The sequence below is a fragment of the Cotesia glomerata genome, linkage group LG4, assembly GCF_020080835.1.
Source record: "Cotesia glomerata isolate CgM1 linkage group LG4, MPM_Cglom_v2.3, whole genome shotgun sequence".
Lineage (NCBI taxonomy): Eukaryota > Metazoa > Arthropoda > Insecta > Hymenoptera > Braconidae > Cotesia > Cotesia glomerata.
In genome coordinates, this window is record NC_058161.1 from 6,907,923 (window position 1) to 6,928,138 (window position 20,216).

The window sequence follows — 20,216 nt, forward strand, 5'->3', positions numbered from 1 at the left end:
TGTAAACAAAAATTTTCTTTTCAATGACCTGATTTTGAAAAAATTTGAATAAAGTAAAAAAATTCTGAGTAAAATTTATTTGAATCAAGAATTATTTCTTAATTTAAGAATTCTTCCACTTGAATCAAATTAATTTTTTAATAGTACAGTACATTTTTCTTACAACTATTGTGATTAATTTTGAATATTCTTAATTCAAATTGAAAACAATTGCAATACTATTTAACAGGCAAAATTCTCTGCATAAAAAACTTTGGAGAATCCTCAGGTATGAAATGCTGTAAAATAATATCAGGATCCGTTTATTTACACGCGTGTTTACTCTGTATGTTTGATGACAATGAAATGGTTATTATAAAAATATTAATTGAATGTAAATCACCTTTATCAGTTTAAAATAATTGAAGCATTAATGATTATTTTCAAAGTAAGCTATAAATTTTTCATACATACAATAAGCAAAGGTCGTTACCATTACAGAAACAATATAAAAGGAAAATAATAAGCTTTTTTTTTTTTAATTTCATTCGGGAGCTATTTGTTGGTAAAAATTCAAATAGTCTAGATACATATTTATGGTATTACTAAGATACAAAATTTAGTACATTTTCGATAAAAAGAGCTGAGTGGTAAAAGTATAATTAATAATTGTGCCAGAAACTTTTAAATTTCAATGAAAAATTGCAAGTAAAAATAAAACATGAGAATAATTTATGGTATTTAAACGACTTATCAAAATATTTTCAAGCTGTCACACAAAGAATATCGTATCAAAACTTTAGTAAAGAAAAAGAACTGATAATATTACTGATGTAAATATTAACATAGAGTTGTAAATATGTACATTAAAAAGTATTAAATAATTCCAGTAAACTACCTATAAGCACAGATGATCGATGAATAAACCTTCATAAGAAAAATTTGCATTATACATAAGTACCCAACAAATAATTAACGTTGTTACAATTTAAACTTATAAAACAAGCCTTGAATAATTTACAGTGCATAAGTTTTCATGAGATAAATTAAAATAAATATTTTTTATGGTAATTGGCACGCCGCAAATCTCAGTTTGTTTTTTAAACTTTGATGAGTTTAAGAAATAAATTCGCGAACCATTTGTTGAGCTTACTTGTCGTAAATCTACAAGGTTTGTTTATCATATATCTGGGCCAGTAGATGGCAAAGCTTAGTTTTTTGTAACATTTTTAAATCCACAAAATTATTTCTTTATTCAGATAAATTTACTTGTTTAATAAAAAAATCTTAACATGTTTTTTACTAATTCAAAAATATTTTTTTTTTTCGTACGCTTTGATAAAAAAATTATCATTCTAAACAAAAATAATGTGCATATTGATACTTTTAGCTCTCGTATAAAATTTACTAAAAATATTGACTAATTTTCGTGGATTTTATAAAAATTTATACTCATCATTTTTATATGATTTGTACAGTAGGGCATCTTATTGATTTTCACGCGTTTTCGAATCACTAAATTGCATCATATGCAGTAACTTTCGGGTTTAGGGCATTTTTGAAAATTTTTGCGGGCTAGTACGTTATAAAAATAGAAAATTATGTCTAGAATCATTTTTCCTGAAAATTGAATGAAAAAAAATTTCAAAAAATCACAAAAAACTGAAAATGATGCAATGAAATTAAAAATGATATTCAAGCTTGTAATTAAATCAATATAAAATAACTAATTACAAGCAAAAAATGAGATAATTTTTAGAATGTTTTGAATATATATTTGGAAAAAACCGACAATAAATTTAAGAATGATGCAATAAATTTGGCAACAATAATATAAAAAGTAAAAAAAATAAAATTGACAATGACACCTAATAAATTAATTGACATTTCGCGGGAATGACAGCAAACAATGTATTTGCTATCAATAATAATAAAACCGCTCCAATACTCCACCAATAAATAATTTTCAATTTATACAATATGTAAGTGCATAATATTGTATATTTTTCTGTTCTCCCACTCTAATACTAAATGCATAGCACCTTTTAATGGTTGGTCGAGATTGTCCGAACTTTGCCGACGGTTTCTGGCGCCTGTCCCGAGTTCTTCGCAGGAGAAGTATATAAAACTTAAATCCCTCTGCAAAATGTTCAACAGTTACCAAAAACCTTGAAGAGTTGACACTGCATAAATCAGGTGTTCTAACTTGTTCAACGCCTTAACTAATTGTTACGTTTTATAAACAGTATATTCAACTAATTCATTAAAATTTCTGCCTAATTGCAGAACAGTAATAATTGTGTTAACCAAGTTTACCAGGAAGATCAAATTTTGAAAAATATTTTTTTAAATGTCAAAACAGAAGCACATGCGCGATTACAAAACCATCATAATATTATCGTTTGTCACTAGCTACTGTTAAGTTTTATAGTCTATAATTGTATTGATACACTGTCATACACAGTAGAATCATAAATATATAGATACAAGTGCTTAGTATAAGTAAATACAACGTACGTAGAAAGAGCAAAAGAAGAAAGACTTTCGGAAATAAGACAAAGATAGATTTACAACGCACACTTGGTCGAACGTGGTAGATCATTCTTACTGTACTAACTGACCGGTAACCAAGCAAAACAGCAGTGCGGATTTATCAATTTTATGTACTTAAATTTAAAAAGACAATATAAATAAATTACGTGTGAAAAATAATTTTTTTTACTTAAAAAATAGTGTATATTTTTTTACCTAACAATGGAAAATAATAAGAAAGTTTCCAAGATGCAAATAATGCAGCCATGGCCTTTGTGTCTGGTATCATCGAAAAATGGGGTAAGTTCAATTAACTTTTATCGATAAAATCCTTTTCACATACCGATCATCAACATAATTATTATAACTCATGCATAAAACTATATGGCTTATTAATATAATTGAATTACGAAATGATAATTGTAGAGCATTCTTCATAGATTTAAATTCAAATTATAATGAAATGTCTGGTCGGTAGGGCAGTGTTGACGGAAATCTTACTATAAATGTATACAGATGATGTTAAGTCGTTCTCTGCACAATATTATCCTTTTCTCTCCAAAGAATTTCTCAATACTTCCGATTCTATCTGGCCCCTGTCAGGCTTCTGGAAAGTTCCATGCAATGCCGTGGGTCTACGCCACAGGCCGATATTACTCACCTATACAAAATCTTTTATTTTTAAAATTTTTATCGCACTTTTTTTTACTCTTCAAATCTATTTATTGAATCACGAGACAAAAAATAACCACTGTGTATTTTAACCACTATTGTTTCTTTCAATTATTTAATAAAAGACAATGTCACGGTTCTGTAGCAAGGTCAATAAAAAACTGGATTTCTCTTCTTAAAAAAATACCTTCGTATTTATAAAAAAAAAAATTGATTCGTTGGTTCAATTAATGGCTAATCAATAATAGCATATATCATTATTGTTATCATTGAAAAAACTAAAAATAAATAATTCTATTACCAAATTTATCAAAAAAACAGTAAATTTATGATCTTAAAATGTTATTATTTGTTATACTACTTTACATCTATGTACTATAAGAATAATAAAATTTATTATTGAATGATGACACCCGGTGTCGGCATGTCTATACGCATAGAAGTCATTGTACACGATATGTTTCACCCTAATTATTTACGTCATTTTTATTTAATTATTTATATAGAAATGACCTTGCATCAATAACAGGACGTCTTGGCAATTCGTTTCCCTAATAATTTCAACTCACTTATTATACGTTGTGTTTATATGTTGTACTGTTTTATTTGCCTGACTGGTGTGAGATGTGAGAAATAGAATGAAAGGTGTGTCGATAATACATGTATATACTTATACACTCTTTGCTGCATGCCTGTTGCAGAAGTGGAAAAGTACTGCAAAAGATTTTTGAAAGGCGCAACAGAGCATAGACCCGAGATCTGAACCGATACATGTGCTAAAACTATTATCTTAACGGTATACAGACACTGACATTACCGACGTTAAAAAATATTTTTATTTCAAATTTAAATAATTTATTGAGATGATGTCAATGACTGACTTTGTCGTATGAATCAATCTTTTTTTAGCGGAAAATATTCACAAGCGTCATACATAAGATTTTGAATAGTATCTATTTTAGATTGAGAAGTTTACGCCATGAATAAACCGTGCCAGCACCTTCTTTATATATGTAGATTTTTTCTGTTTTCTTCTGGTACTTTCTACAACATTAGCTCACGTTCATCTCACTACAACCAACTGCTCGTCATACTTTTATTTTTGGTTATCCCGAGTCGAAATCTCCAACGTTATTCCAACGTTTCCAACGTCTCAAACGTTATTCCAACGTTTCCAACGTTATTCCAACGTTTCCAACGTTATTCCAACGTTTCCAACGTCTCGAACGTGATTCCAACGTTTTCAACGTTACAAGCGTTCCCGATTTTTTTTAATTTTCAATTTTCTTAGTGGGAAGTTAAAAATATTAAATGAAGGAATCCCACTTTGAAAAAATTTGGAAGAGATCGGGTTCAAAGGTGGTCGATTTGGAGTGAAAAGATCACTATACATTATATATATTTTTTGTCTTTCATGTCTAGATATATTTTTATTTATTTGTAAAGTTCAAAACATTGAATTAACGCTTGTAACGTTGGAAACGTTGGATAACGTTGGAGATTTTGACTCGGGTACATATTATATTTATGTTTATCTGATGTAACTTGATTCAGTACAAATAAAAGTAAAAGGACAGGATAAAAAATTCTGACTATTGACTTTTGTGACACTGACCTAGACAATATGTATATGTATTCGTGTTTTCTATTTATACCTTTTTTACTGTGGTTCAATACTAGATGCATAATAATAATTAACAATGATTAATTATGATTACAATGTAGTACTTAATCTTAGGTGAAGCAGGTATTTATCAGATCGATTTAAAGTCAGAGATTGAATGAAATATAAGCATTGATAATTTATGAAACTTGGAAAATGGTTTTAGTTTTTTAACACACTTGTAGATGTTTGATATCTTCTCTGATCCTATCGTAAAAATTTTTTAATAATTTTTACACACAAAAAACAAACTTCTTGCACTAAGAAAATTTTAAGGAAAACGAAAAGGGGGCGTCCATAAATTACGTGAGGCATTTTTGAGAATTTTTTGACCCCCCCTCCCCCCTTGATAAGATTTCATAAGATTTTCCTCAACTCCCTCCCCCCTCCCTTAATCTCACGCAAGATTCTTCAAAATTTATGTTTTGGCTGCACTGAAAAAAGTAAACTGTAATATTCACTCGGATTCCGGTTAATTTTTATAGTTTCAAACAATAAAGCGGACATAAATATTACAGAACTTAATGTAGAAAGTATAAAAGCCACAATTTATAATTTAATATCCAAAATAAGTGATTAGTAGCCGTCACTATAGTAAATAACGACTCTTTCATCTTGAAAAATTACAGTTTCAAACAGTAAAAATTGCCATTTCGATATATAGTCCATATTATGAGGAGAAGGGGAACTCAGTTGAAAGAGAAGGGGGTCTCACTCTGGGAGAATTTAACATTTGAAACAGTAAAAATTATACTTTTAAAATATAAATTTTACCAGTCCAAGCAAGTCAATAATTACAGTTTGATTTTTAGCGTTGCGTTTAAAATTTACCATTTTACTTTGTAAATATTGACGTTGCTTGTATTAGAAATTTATTAACTTTATTTTATACTTTTTACATATCATAAGATCATTTTTTAGGTACGAAATAATAAATATCAAAGTCTGAATTGTTAATTATTATACTTTAACATTTTAGACATTTACATAGCGAATATTACACTGTAAAAAATCCGGAGTGAATCGGGAGTGAATTTCACTCCCATCACTTGGAGTTCCGGAGTGAAGTAATTAATCACTCCGCGTAAGGAGTGAATCCGGAGTTTTTATTTGCGGAGTGATTTCGAATTTCACTCCGAAAAACATCCGCGTTCAGAGTTTTTAAAATAAATAAAATAAGGATGAATTTTCGTTCTACAAAAAAAAATCTGAAAATTAATTTACTATTAATTTTTTTTAACAAATTTCAAAAATTCATATTTTTGAAAAAACAAAAAACACAGTTCCAAAAATTTCAGGATCTTTTAAGATTGGTACAAGGTAGTACACAAAAAAATTTGAGCCAAAAATTTATTGTCGACGGTCAATTTTTACAATTTTCAAAAATTCAAAATTTCACAAATTGGAGATTTTTAAAACATAAGTTTAAAAAATATGGAAAATAGTGAAATTTTGGATTTTGCATAACTTTTGAAAAAAATTTTTTTAATTTTTTTCCTTTGGCAGAACTTTGTTATAAGATAAAAGAAAACTTCTGACCAAAATTTGTCCAAATCGAAAGGGGTCGAGTCCAACTATTGGTCGATTTAACGTGGAATGACCCAAATAAAAACATTATAATAATAATTAAAATGAAATATTATTAAAAATAATAAATTAAATTTTTAATAATTAAATATAAAAAGGGTTCATAAAAATATTTTCTTTACAAAAATTTATTTATTTCTAAATTCATTTATTTTGGGAGTGAATGCGGATCGAATTTTATTATTAATAACAATTAACTCCTTCTCGGAGTAAATATCACTCCCGCTGGGAGTGAATCAATTAAAAATCATTCACTCTTAATTCACTCCGCAAATTTTTTACAGTGTACTGTTTGAAATGGTATTTTCTTCCATGTAAAGAGTAAGTTGTAACGTTTAAATGATAAATATTATAAAGTCAATAGTAAAATCACGATTTTACTGTTTGAAATGGTAATTTTTAGCAGTTAATCATTACTTATTATAAATCGACTGTTATTTATTACACTTTACTTTTTTCCGTGTGTAAACGTGTTGGATTATTGAGAAAAAAAAAAGCGCCATTCGGCTGCACCCGACATGGATAGGTAGATTTCTTGTTTGAATATTGAAAAAAACACATTATTTAAAGGCCGTAATGTCCTAAAATTTATTTTTTATTATATTTTTGCAAATAACGATATGAGACTGACTAAAACAAATAGATATTCAAAGACATCTGCCTAAAAAATAGGATTTTTTACAGATAAAAGTCATTTGATGATAAAAACTAAAATTTAATTTATTCTTGATTTTTTTTTGAATTTTCTCAACTACGAAATAAATTGAAAAAAGTATTAAAAGTCGACGAACAATAGTTTAAATTGAAGATAATTAAACATATTATGACAAAATTTTATTAAAATTACGACATGAGACCGACTACTACCGATAGATTTCTAAAGAAATCTAGCTACAAAATTAGTGAATCCTATCAATCAATAATCAAATTAAACAATCGAGCGCTACTTTGCTGCTCTACAGGGTTCAGAAGAATACGACAAACACTGTTGTATCAAATTTGGCTATATTTTATTATAGAAATACTTTTTCACGCAATTTTACACTGTTTTCTGCTAGAGAAAAAATTACGTGATATTTGTTAAGATCCCCCTCCCCCCTAAGTGAGATTTGGTAAGATTTAGTTTGATCCACTCCCCCCCTAGAACACCTTATGTAATTAATGGACGCCCCCAAAGTTATTTCGGAGCAAGAAAAAATTTTCTTGGCTCAAGAAATTTTGATTTCATTCAAGAAATTTTCAACCTTTGTTATTATTTTCTTGAGACAATAAAATTTACACTCCAATCAAGAATTTTTTTTTCAGTGTATAAATTGAATTATAAAATTTAAACCCGTAATTGGCTAGAGTATCTAAAAGAAAATAATAATTTTATCTGGGCAGTTTTATTATTTATTTTCATTTTTTATTTCAATATCTTAAAAATTAAATTGTTATAAAAAATTTCCAAAAATCGAAATTTCTCAATATGCGGAGTTAAAACTTAAAAAAAAATTAAGCTTTGTTGATGATGTACAAGATATTTTTATGTATTTATTCAATTCGATGCATTAATTAAAAAAAAATATAAAGACATTAATTATCAAAAATTGCTGAGGAAATGAATAATTACCATTGATGAGTATTATTTTTATACATGTATATTACCAGGTGTATAATAATTTTTATCCAAATAATGCCAGACAGTTATAATGTATAAATAATTGAATCTTTTGTGTTAAGTTTATTAAGTTTTTTTGTTATTTTTGATAAATCAGTCATTGTCATAAACCAGAAAAATTATTCGATTTGAAAGGTAAAAACATTAAAACACGTAATATATATTTTCAATCATGACTGTAATTTATAAATTAAATCAATAAAAAGATTGCTTTAAATGTTTAACTCTGATTGGGACTTTTTTTTTTAAGTAGTTTTTGGCCGACTTTCAATTAAATTGAAAATGTCAATTTTTGAATAATTGAATAATGGTAATAACTCAAAGAAATAATGCATCGTATTTTTTTTTCCCGAAGTAAAAAAAAATTAAAAAATCAGAATTCATAATTTATAACAATAATAATAAATGCTTAGTAAAATATTTTATAATTTATGAATTAAAAAACTTATCAATTTCTACTATATTTGAGCATCTTTAGAATAGATAATAAATTACTATAAATTGTAATTCGACAGATAGTGATAAATAAATATAAAAAATTTTTAATGCGAATTGAACATAATTCAAGGTTAATCATAACTATTTCGTATCACGTTGTAGTAAACAATAAGATTAAAGAATTAATTAATAAGAAATTGAAGAACGATATGAAATATGAAATACATGAATCACTATCACGACGTTATTGCGTGTATAAGATGAAAAAATAACATTTAATACAAAATCCCATCGGGTCTCGCTGACGTTCCCCATCGCTGCAAAAAGATCAAAGGGTCTCTGTCAATCGCACAAACTATAACGGATTACTAACTAGGTCACATTTTCAATGATAAAATATCGGACTTTTTAAATCGGACATCTTTTGATAAACTTTTTCTTGGCATAAAAAATAAAAAGAAATAGAATAAAGAAAACTCTCGATTAACAATAAATTTAAATATTCTATTCAGCATGTATCACATCCGGGTCACTTATTTCATTAGTAGTAGGAAAAATAGAATTTAGTAAACTATTATGCGAAATGAACTTTATCGAAGTCGTGACTCAAACATGGATGTATAATTAAATTTCACCTCTAGAGACTAGACTGCTCGCATTATCTCACGTGATAGATAATTTAGATGCATCTTACAACAAAGAATTTTTAGTTTGCGGATATCAATGATAAGAGAAATGACTATTGAAGCCCGTTTTATATAAAACAATAGTTATTAGTGCAATGTCAGTTACGATTGTAACATCATGGCCAAAGTAATTTCAAAAAATCAAGAAAACTTCCACGGCGAATTTAATTCGGTAAAATAACTATTTACTTATTTATCATTTTCTCTTTAAAATTGTCATTGCATTCGATTATTATTAATTCAAATAAAAGATGTCCCTGGCTTTGATCTGTAATAACTACCAAAAGATACATACTCAAAGTTTAGTTCATTGCGATCGCCTCTGGGGTTATCAAATGATTATGTCTGGGGGATTTCATTCGATCAATCACAAAGCCAATAACTTATTTCTCAATTTTTATATATATTCTTATTGGTCAGTTATTGTAATCTATTATTCTTCATTGGACTTTTTTTATAATTATACTGATATTGATAGTTGGTATATATAGCCCAACTGTGTGATTTCTCTTTGATTTCATCTTCTTTAAGTATAACAAATTTTATTTCTTTTGTGCTGGTCAATCTCAATATTTCTCTTCAATTTTCGTAAGTTTCTTATTTACTATTGTGGAATTTTATTTTTTTAAAACGACTTTTTTCAACAGTTCTAGTGTTATATTTTTTATTTATTCATAAATCATAGCATTTTTCGTAATAATCATTGGTTCAAGTGTTTCCAACTCAATTTTGTTATTTATTCAAAAAATTTTTATCGTGAAAAAAAAATGAAATTATTTAAATGTATTTAAATTTTGATTTTTATCAAAATTTTAATAAATAATACTATTATCAATTGAAATTGAATTTCTTCAGTAGTTTTATGCCCAATGTGGTTCACAATAATTTTATCATAAAATGAAAATCAATCCATTAAAAGAATTAATTAATTTCATTAAATTTTTAATTCAGATAATTTTCTTAAAAGTCGTAACTAATTAAAAAAATTTTAATTCAACAGGGGAAATCAGCGCATACAAAATACTATCCGTGGGTTCCATCCCTGGTACAATCATCGGAGTCATCTATGAACGAGGATTGTTCGTCCAACACAACATTATTAACAAACGCAAGTCCCTTCAACAGCCAGCAGGCCCTTTTAACCCAGAAGAAAAAACCATCTATCACAATAACAAAGAACAAGAATTACGATCTTGCACAATCAGAATCGCATTATTACACCAAAAACTTGAAGCGCGAAAGCGAGTTGCAGCAGAAAGTATATAATCCTGAGAACAAGGACATTATTTTGGTAGACTACAAATTTTTGGAGCCCTTAATAATGGAGAACAGCGTCGCAATAGAAGAGCAAGATGTTCTGATGAGCAACCACAAAGATGGAGATGACATTGGTCTTAAAAGAACGGATTCATTGTCCCACACTCCCAAAAAAAAAGGATCTGAGGATATGTTCCGGTACAGCTCTCAGGTAAGAAATAAGTTTTTTGTATTTTTACTTTTTATCGAGTTTTACGGAACAGTAAGTAGTCTAAAGTATATATGATCAGCCAATACGATCGTGGTATCAGTACGTGAAAGATTTTTATTTATAACAAATAAATATCGAATGATCTTTGAACTATTTATTATTTATTGTGTTGTTACTCATTCTTAATTATCAAAGTCTAAGACTATTAACATGCGAACTGGATAATATTATTTTAATTAAGAGGGCGGAACAATTGAGTTTATTATTGTGATTTCACAATAAAATAATAAGTTGTTTTTGTTTATAATCAAATAACTTAATTATTTATATTTTAAGACTCCTTTATTTCTTGAACAATAATCATGTATATATTTTTTATTTAATCGTGTTAATTATGAATTTTCTTATCTATTTCATTTATTTTTTTTAATAAAACTCCAAATCCGTACGGTCGTCAGATAATTCTTTATTTGATTTAATGTTAATATTGTTAATATTTACGAAATTATAACTCATAACACAAGTATTCCGTAATAATTTTTAATCTTTTAATATTAAATCCTTTCCCGTTAAAATTAAAGATATGTATTACAATTTTGAATTATTTCAGATCAATTAAATTGTTTTGAACAGTTAATTTTTTTTATTTAATTTAAAACAAAGCCAATTAAATATTTTTTTATAATGATTTCAAAAAAATTCCTTAAATTAAAAATTAATTCAAAAATAGATAATCTAAAAATAGCATCATCTGATAATAATTGCCCTACTATAAATAGAGAAATGAATGCAAGGAAGTAAAACTTTTAATAAATGGTATCTATTATTTTTCTAAAAAAAGATAATTATCTGGTATCAAAAGCAACTTTGTGCAGTTAATATCAAGGCCAATATTTAATTGCAACTATTATCATTATTATTTCAAACTCAGAACATATGTAACACTGCGAGATGAGGTACTAACTATTCCAATGTCTTGAATATTGTGTTCTCATTTTTTTAAATCCCTCGAGATACATTTTTTATTTAATTTGTCGTACTTGGCTATCTTACTGGCCTCGATTTTCTAAAACCTTCTGGATTAACTTCCTTGAACTTCTTTTGACATAAACTTATTCTCATTGCGTTTATTAAACTCATTTCCGATATATTATCACTAATTTATGAATCATATTCATTTTTAAAATTTGCCGAAAAATTAACTCAGAATAATTATTTTTATAATGTAATTATAATTCTAGATGAGGTTCAATTGAATAAAGTAAAAATCGTAAAAATGGTTGAGTTTAAAAGCTAGTTTAAAATAATAAAAATAGCATAAATTGTTAAATACCTTTTTATAGATTTTTTTTTTTTTTTTAATTTACTCTACACTGAAAAAAAAATTAACTTGATTCGAAAGAAAAATTCTAGAATCAAGAAAATAATTTTGAAGGGGGTAATTGCCTTGAATCAAAGTGAAAAATTCTTGAATTGAGTAAAATTTCCTTAAATCAAGAAAAATTTATTAGTTCAAGAATTTTTCTACTCAAATCAAAAAGATTAAGTTCTTCAAAATTATATACTTGATGATTCAAGAACCTTTTTTTTTTCTATGTATAACTGTTCCGAATTTTTACCAATTTTAAAGATAAACTCTTTCAAAAAATCAATAATAAAAATAAAATAAAAATTTTTTTCAATAAAAAGTTGGAAGTTAATCAATTAATTATTGTAATGGAATTAAAAACAGAAAACTACTTAGATCTGATGGATTTGATGAATGAGCATGCGCTCGATTATTAAAAGCACAAAAGTGAATCTTAAAAAAAATCAGTATGATGATCGGGCTCGAATGAAAACTATAATTGAAAAAAAAAAAAAAAAAAAAAAAAAAAAAAAAAAAAAATAAAAAAGTAATTAATTGAACTAATTGTTGCAGTGAGGTAGTAAAATTCCGGCAGATGTAGTATTGTTATATTTATATTGGCATTTCCATGAATATACGTGATCAGTGTACAAAATATATGACATTGGGCATCCCATTAAGAATCCGTGGAATTAAATAGAGACTAAAAGTTTGTGAGACAGAGTAAGAATAATAGATACTAAGATATTAAAAACATACGTATGATACATAAGAGGAAGAATAACAATAATGAATGAGAGATAGAAGGGGGCCATTTGACGCGACGAGTGGCAGGGCTGCCCCCCTGAAGACTTAATAACTTTTGAGTTGGTGGTATCATATATAAGGGAACGCGACAACTGTTGATTGTCTTGTATTGTCATATTGACGCTCTGACACCGAAAAACTTCCACTCGTGATAATAGTGGGCTCGTCACTTATTAACTGATAACTTTAGTCTTTAATTTAGTAGTCCAAATAAATTACTGTGAGTGTTTCAATTTTAAATCCTGGTGGTTAATTTTTAAAAGTTTGTTTGTAAAAATATAAAAAATCATTTTTAAAAATGAAAATTTTATTACGTGCTGATACCCATGTTAATATTGAAGTTCCTGGCAATGTACCTGTTGCAAAATGTACAATTACTCAGGTACTTAATTTTTACGAGTAATATTGAAAAATACTCTTTCAATACTAACAAATAAACGAATAAATTCAAAATTAAATAAAAAAACAATAATTTAATTTTTATTACAGGTCTTTGCAGCATTCGCGGTATCAATCGCTTCATTGCTGATCGGATTTTCGAGTTCTTACACATCGCCGGCATTGCCGTCTATGAAAGAACTGAAACCATTCGAACTTGATAGTAATATGGTAAGTTTTTTTAAATTGAAATATTTTATCATAAAAGCATTGGTTTATTTATTTATTATAATTTTATTGAAAAATGATAGATATTGATGTTAATATATCAAGGTGGGGGTTAATTGAAGAGTTTGATTTATAACCTCCTTAAAAGTTGTCAATTGATCTTCGTGGTCAGGGGCGCGTCTTTATTCTCTCGCATTATTTTCTATTAGTGACAATAGCTTAGCGTGATTGGTTGTAGTGCAGACACACACCGGGTGAAGATTCCACTTAAATATTCAATAGAGTTGTATATAAGCTCATACGTCACGTATTACTTTAAATATGTCAATATCGAGATTCTGTTTAGTGCAATAAAATACAATGCAAGTCGGCTACTAAGTAATTATTGAACAAACTATTAGAAGATTTTTTTTTATTTTATTATTGAAACATGTCAATGTCCTTCCTACTAATCATCGAGACTGTTTATGTATCAAGGTTGTTTAAAATTTTTAAAATCTTCTGATCAGACACCTTACTCATACTCATCTTAAATTCATGATGCGAGGTATTTATTTTACTTCCTCAAATTTGAGCCGTGCAATGAATTATTTATTGACATGTAAAAATCTAAAAAATCAGGTCTTGAACATTTTAACTTTTTTTTCTACTCAATTGTGAAAAACTTTGTATAAGATTATTATTTTATTTTTTTTTTATTATTATACAACGTCGCGTAATTCACACAAAGATTTTACCAATTAGAGACAATTTTTAATTAAATAAATGTGAAGAAAAATGCACATAATAAAATGTGTGCGCGTGAATATAAAAAATTAAACGATTCAAACAAAACAATTTTTTCTCTTTTTAATTTATCTAATTTAATTTAAAAAAATATTTTTTATATCATATAGTTATTTTTTTAAATTACGTATATATAATAAAATTCAAATAAATTAAAAGTCAAATAAGATTAGGAAATTTCATAACTTCCTAAAATATTCTTGATTGATAACGGATTTACATTAGTGTGATAAAAACAGATAGTCAAAATTATTTCTTTGAAAACAAATGTGTTGAAACTTTGTGTAATTCGTCAAAAAAAAAATTTTTTTTTTTTGTGATTAGAGAATTAAGTTTTATTTCTCATCATATTTTTATTAAGACAAACAAAAAAACTTTCCATAGATAAAATTTAGATTTAGTTTTACAATATTTGCAATTAGTTCTATAAAACAATAAAACAATAAAAACTAATATTTATGTTTTAGGAATCATGGATTGGTTCAATAATGCCTTTAAGTGCTTTAATCGGTGGAATAATGGGTGGTCCATTGATTGAATACATCGGCAGAAGAAACACTATTTTATCGACAGCAATCCCATTTATGGCAGGTAATTATCTAAACTTTATTTATTTAACACTTTTGTCATAAATCACGGCGTTAAATAACTCATAATAAAAAAAAAAAAAAAAAAATGTCACTCTAATATCCTCACTACGGATGTAATTATTATTAAACTACTGAAATATATTACGTAAACCTGTTCTCAAGTACATCAATCATAAAATCTCATGCAATTCACGGCATTTATTTTGACCATTACCTTTTTGTCTGATTACAGCCTGGTTATTCATAGCAACAGCAACGAATGTCTGGTTAGTGCTAGTGGGTCGTGCGTTGAGTGGTTTCAGCGTAGGCATAATATCACTTGTTTTGCCGGTTTACCTTGGAGAAACCCTGCAGCCAGAAGTACGTGGTGTCTTGGGATTACTGCCAACAGCATGCGGTAATATCGGAATATTGATCTGCTTCGCAACTGGAATGTACTTAAATTGGTCCATGCTTGCATTCTTCGGTGCCTGTATACCAATAATATACTTTTTGTTGGGATTACTGATCCCCGAGACACCAAGATGGTACGTGTCGAAAGGTAAAACAAAGCGAGCACGCAAAGCCCTGGAATGGTTGCGTGGAAAATCAGTGGATATTACTGAAGAGTTGGCTTCCGTTGAAAAAACTCATCTTGACAGTGAAAAAGAATCTTCCACCAACTCGGTCGGTGAATTGTTCAACCCAAACCACATCAAGCCTCTCATGATTTCCATTGGGCTCATGTTTTTCCAACAATTTTCTGGTATCAACACCGTTATATTCTACAGTACCAAAATATTTGAAGAATCTGGCAGCTCTATTGACAAAAACATCAGTTCAATTATCATCGGCGTTGTTAACTTTGTTGCAACATTTATGGCAACTGCTGTTATTGATCGGTTGGGCAGAAAAATTCTCCTTTACATCAGTAGCGTTGTAATGATTATAACATTGATGACGCTCGGTACTTTCTTGTACTTAAAAGACAGCGACTTTGATGTTTCTAACTTTGGTTGGTTACCATTAGCTTGTATTGTTATTTACATTATCGCATTTTCAATGGGTTTTGGACCAATACCCTGGTTGATGATGGGTGAAATATTACCCGCTAAAATCCGTGGTGGTGCTGCTAGTGTCACCACTGGTTTTAATTGGTTCTGCGCGTTTCTGGTTACTAAAACTTTCCAGAATATAATAGAATTAATGAAAATAACCGGGGCCTTTTGGATGTACGGTGGTATTTGTGTACTCGGGTTATTATTTGTAATATTATTTGTACCAGAAACAAGTGGGCGCTCGTTGGAAGAAATCGAAAAGAAATTAAGGGGGCCAGTTAGAAGAATGAGCGCCGTTGCAAATATGAGGCCTATGCCAACAGCGTGTTAGGAATTTTATAAATTATTTTAATATTTTCTTAAACTGAATAATTTTAATAATGCATTTATTTCATTTTTTTTTTTAATTAACATCAAAAAATATAAACGAGATGCAGGATTATTAATTATCAAATTCGCTCTCTCGGTTAAAACTTAATTTTCCATCGTAAATTATCCTGCTGAGATGACTTATCAATTGTAGCAGCAATTCTATATATTGACAGCAAAAACTATTTTATTGTATTAATAATAATGATAATAATGATTATTATTGTTATTAATATTATAGTAATAGAATAGGACGAATGGCAGTATTGGAACAATGTTCCGTGTAAATTTATTCAATCAATGAGTTAATAGCTTGCTCAAATAGCAATTATAAATATTGTTAAGTGAGATAGGACAGTAAAAGAAATCACTTTTAATTGTGAGATATATTTTTTATTACTATTACAGTTACGTAAAAAAAATAAAAAAATAAAAAATTTTTAAATATTAAAATTAAAAATATTTTTATTTAGGTTATTATTTATAAGTATAAAACTATTATTTATTTGTGTTTATTATTTTAAATCTCATTAGTTGAGAGTCCTAAAGAGTCTACCTCATGAAAAATAGGTGACGTGATTATATTTAACTAAAACAAAAAAAATAATTTAACAAGCAGGGTCCAAAAATTAATGGCGTATAATTATTATTGAATAGTTATAAGTAATTAGCAATCGCAACTAATAGTTTAGATAATTTATGCAAATGCTTTTTGATTAGTAGTATAGTGAATTATTAGTTGAATCGCATGTAGAAAAAAAACTATATTTTAATCATAAATAGAGGCTTTAAATAATAATTTAAAACAAATTTCTTAAGTGTGTAAATATGTGTAGAATAGTCGATAAGTAGGTTTTTAATAATTGATTATTAATGTGTCTCTGAAATCATTGGCCAAATGTTCAAATTATATTTTTTTAAAGACAATTATTATATTTATATAATTTTTTCAAAGTGTACTTAATTTATGTCTTTCAGCGTTATATAAAAGAATGCAAATTAATATATCTATTAGAATCTCTCTTTCAATTTTTTTAACTCTTGCGTTTAATTAGAACTTATTAATTGACAATAGTTATTTTATCAATTAAAGTAATTATAACAGAGGCTACATTTCTGAATCAAAAGTTAATTATTTTAAATCAATTAAGATGAACAATAATTATTTTAATACTTAGATAAAACAAGTAGAAAAAAGTCAGATCACTTGTAATCAATTTTATTGTAAATTATTTTAATAAAAACTTATTGACATAATTTATTAAATGTTCTTTTACTTTTTAACTTCCTGCTTTAAAAATTAATAATTTTCGAAAGTCAAGTTTTCATCAGAACTTCCCGGCTGGACATCTAGTCATGTGTACGTATGGATGTAAGTAAATAAAATTTTGTTACAGTATATACTGAGAAAAAAAAATACTTTTACTTAATTAACAATTTCTTGGTTCAAGAAACTCGCTGACGATCAAATATTCTATTATTATTAATTATTCATTTCTGAAGAGAAGAACATCAATATTTATCTTTGGATAATAGATAAACAAAAGAATAGCTTTATTTAAATTAAGTAAAAATTATTTCAATCAATTTAACAATTTCTTGAGCTAAGAATATATATTCTTGAAAATTTTCTGAATAATAGTATATTGTGTGACTAGGGATGAAACAAAACGATTTCAGACCAGAGTGAAGTTGCCTGCCCGAGCGAAGCGAGGGCTGGCATCACTCGGTCTGAAATCGTGTTTCATCCCGCGTCACACATTATATTTTTCATATAAGTTGCATTAAAAATGCTAGTTTCAATGTTTGGAGCCAACCAGAACTAGATAGTTTCAGACGAACAGCGAAAATACCATTTTATTATGAAACTTATAATAAAATAGAAAGTAATAGTTTATTTTTTACCAAACATTATTCGTAAATTGACAAGTTTTCTTTTATCATTCTTATTTATGCTTAATAACAGAATTATGATATGTCAATACAGTTAACGGTTAGAATGATAATTATAAAGGTATAAAATAAACAAACAATTGATAGGATTGAAAATAAAGCTGCAACTTCACCTCGCGGACAGAAAATCGTCATTTTCTGTCCGCCGGGAAGAAATAATTGATATCTGCCCGGCACAGTCGCATTGGTCTGAAATTGTCTAGTTTCGGTTGGCTCAACAGGCATTGAAACTTACATTTTCAATGCAGGTTATATGAAAAAGTATTTTTTTTTCTCAGTGATATTTAAAACGTATCAATCGATTGAAATCAGCGATTTGAAAGTCCTTATACAAAACTTAGATCTGATTACATTTTTAAATTAATCAGTCAAGTCATTTCAAAGGTTGTAAAAAAACAGAAACCAAAGACAAAATTTTTATTTAGATTTTTTTGAATTAACTTCTTAATTTCTTGACTAAACGACTCAAGACACTCTAAACACTCCTTGTGATGAAAAAACTGTGTCAATTGTTTCAATTCTTTAAACAATTGATTAAATAAATCAAAAATCTTTTTATACTGGGGAAATTACGCTGAATTTTAACGCGTTTAAAAAAAATATCACTGTTTGAAAATTTTAAAAAAATGTGAACCTAGATCTGAAACAATTTTCAGATTTTTAGCTTGAAAAAAAAAGCGGGAAAATTCTGGCCTACAGAATCAATCGCTTTTCAGATTTTTAAAATAAAAAACATTTCATAAATATCATTCAATTACCAATGATAGTAATTCTGAGATACATTAAATAATTGGTAATTATGTGAATAAATTAAATAAATTTAAATAATAGAAAAATATCAATGAACATTTAATTGTCCTTCAAAACATTCGCCTTATTGATTTATTTTACATTATAATAAACTAATACAATTAATAAAATTTTCAGTACTTATAATTTAAAACATTTGTAAAAAAAAAATTTTTACTCTGTATTATTTTTCATAATGTTGTTTTAACAGCCTAAAATTACTCTGGTTGACTGTAATTAATCAGTTAAATACTCTATGACCTTTTCAATATAATCTTTGGTGAAAGAAACTTATCAATTTTAACTTCATTTTGTTTAAATTTTAAAAATATGAACGAACATGATTTAATATAAATTCATACTTTTAATATTTCAATAAAATTATATAAATTTGTTGACATTAAAAGATATCAAAATTATCCAAGTTCAATGAAGTTATTTAAAATCTCAATTTTAAACTTGAAAGATCTATGAGATTAAAGTTAGCAGTCACTTAATAATTTTTTTAACATGTAAATTTGTTCCGGAAAAAAACTTTTAAAAAATTGCATTTTTGATTTTTTTAAATTTTTACATGTCAATTTTTTTTTTTCAATTTTTTTTCCCAAAATTTATTTCTTAAAAGAATTATTTAAATTTAATAAATATCTGCTAAATTAATTTTCATGAAAGATCTTTAAATCAGTTATCGTAGCATACTATGTTTTATCAAACGTACCCATGACTTGAACTCTGCAAATAGCACATGTGTCACATTCAACATCCCAACTCCACATCGCGACAGCATTCCACTTTTTCAGAGTGAATAGTTTATCTGATTTAGCACTATCTCCATCACCGCGATCTCCACTGCTATCGTGATCATGATCCGACATTTTTAGGTTATAAACTTTTTTACAGCTGACTTTACTCAAAGTTAATGATAATTTTTGTCAATTCAATTCAATTTAATTAATTCAAGCACTTTTAATCATGTTCAATTGATAACAAATGTATTGAATTAATTTATTTCAATAAAACGTCCGGTTAATTCAGCTACGGAACGTAGTTAAAGTTGTTTACATTGATGATTATTTGGAATTTATACTAGTGTCCTCTACAACAGCGCCCGTAACTTGAACAAATTAAACCGTGCATCTGTCATTATAAGAAATTTTTGGTATTTTCAAAGTTTATTAATTTAAATAAAAATAACGTGCAAACTAAAAAATTGTTGGCGTTCAGTATACATATATGTACAAGTATA

At 27.3% G+C, this 20,216-nt stretch overlaps 2 protein-coding genes across 4 annotated transcripts in view; one reads left to right on the forward strand and one right to left on the reverse strand.

The window, feature by feature from the left end:
• LOC123263139 (RING-box protein 2) overlaps positions 1-20,081 on the reverse strand; it is a 22,928-nt gene extending 2,847 nt beyond the window's left edge. Inside the window, exon 1 of the mRNA XM_044725679.1 lies at positions 19,689-20,081. Within this exon, the coding sequence (XP_044581614.1) occupies positions 19,689-19,845 (157 nt within the window). The 5' untranslated portion in view covers positions 19,846-20,081. The remainder of the gene's footprint in view (positions 1-19,688) is intronic.
• On the forward strand, positions 1,811-16,641 carry LOC123263135 (facilitated trehalose transporter Tret1). Of its 3 annotated transcripts, none has more exons than XM_044725668.1 (5): positions 1,811-2,811; positions 10,218-10,685; positions 13,330-13,449; positions 14,700-14,823; positions 15,055-16,641. In XM_044725668.1, the coding sequence occupies exons 1-5, from the start codon at positions 2,734-2,736 to the stop codon at positions 16,188-16,190; spliced, it is 1,926 nt and encodes a 641-aa protein (XP_044581603.1). In that variant the 5' UTR covers positions 1,811-2,733; the 3' UTR covers positions 16,191-16,641. The 3 variants fall into 3 exon arrangements, with proteins under 3 accessions (XP_044581603.1, XP_044581604.1, XP_044581605.1); XM_044725669.1 differs by lacking the exon at positions 1,811-2,811 and adding an exon at positions 9,686-9,805; XM_044725670.1 differs by lacking the exons at positions 1,811-2,811; positions 10,218-10,685 and adding an exon at positions 12,929-13,222.
• Positions 20,082-20,216: the final 135 nt, after the last annotated feature.

What these genes read in the sequence shown, in the direction of transcription:
- LOC123263135 (XM_044725668.1), top strand. Translation starts at nt 2,734, where the DNA reads ATGGAAAATAATAAGAAAGTTTCCAAGATGCAAATAATGCAGCCATGG. An exon ending in TGGTATCATCGAAAAATGGG is followed by an intron (nt 2,812 to 10,217) that starts GTAAGTTCAATT and finishes TTAATTCAACAG; the next exon opens with GGGAAATCAGCGCATACAAA. An exon ending in TCGAACTTGATAGTAATATG is followed by an intron (nt 13,450 to 14,699) that starts GTAAGTTTTTTT and finishes TTTATGTTTTAG; the next exon opens with GAATCATGGATTGGTTCAAT.